This window comes from Sinocyclocheilus grahami, unplaced genomic scaffold (genome assembly GCF_001515645.1).
Source record: "Sinocyclocheilus grahami isolate Dianchi unplaced genomic scaffold, SAMN03320097.WGS_v1.1 scaffold509.1, whole genome shotgun sequence".
NCBI lineage: Eukaryota > Metazoa > Chordata > Actinopteri > Cypriniformes > Cyprinidae > Sinocyclocheilus > Sinocyclocheilus grahami.
The window spans coordinates 377,406-377,731 of record NW_015505688.1 but is presented as its reverse complement, the minus strand read 5'-3'; the positions used below and the strand labels follow the sequence as shown (position 1 = coordinate 377,731).

General features: G+C 42.0%; 1 protein-coding gene across 1 annotated transcript in view; it reads right to left on the bottom strand.

Moving 5' to 3' along the window:
- The window catches only part of pcdh20l (protocadherin 20-like), a 4,239-nt gene extending 3,950 nt beyond the window's left edge, over positions 1–289 (bottom strand). The window contains 1 exon segment of the mRNA XM_071582297.1: positions 233–289. Coding sequence (XP_071438398.1) covers positions 233–289 — 57 coding nt within the window.
- Between the last annotated feature and the right edge of the window lie 37 nt (positions 290–326).

Genomic DNA, 326 nt, shown 5'->3' with positions numbered 1-326 from the left:
ATAGCATATAGTTATAGCTTTGTTGTTAGGGTTCAGTTATAGCTTTTCTGAACCACAATGAATTGGAACTATAGGATTATAAACCAAACTGCAGTTATATTTATTATAGCTGTTATGGTCACCTTGTCATTTGACTCATGTCTCAGTGTCGCTTTCACGAGGACGCCAGTGATATTGCATCACATTTATCAAAATGACTCTTACATTGATAGATAGCGACACACTTTAGTACAGTGGTTCCCAAACCTGGTCCTGGAGGCACCCCAACACCATAGCCGCGGGAACGCATTTTGAGCTGGGGGGGCTGATAAATAAAATGGGGGGGG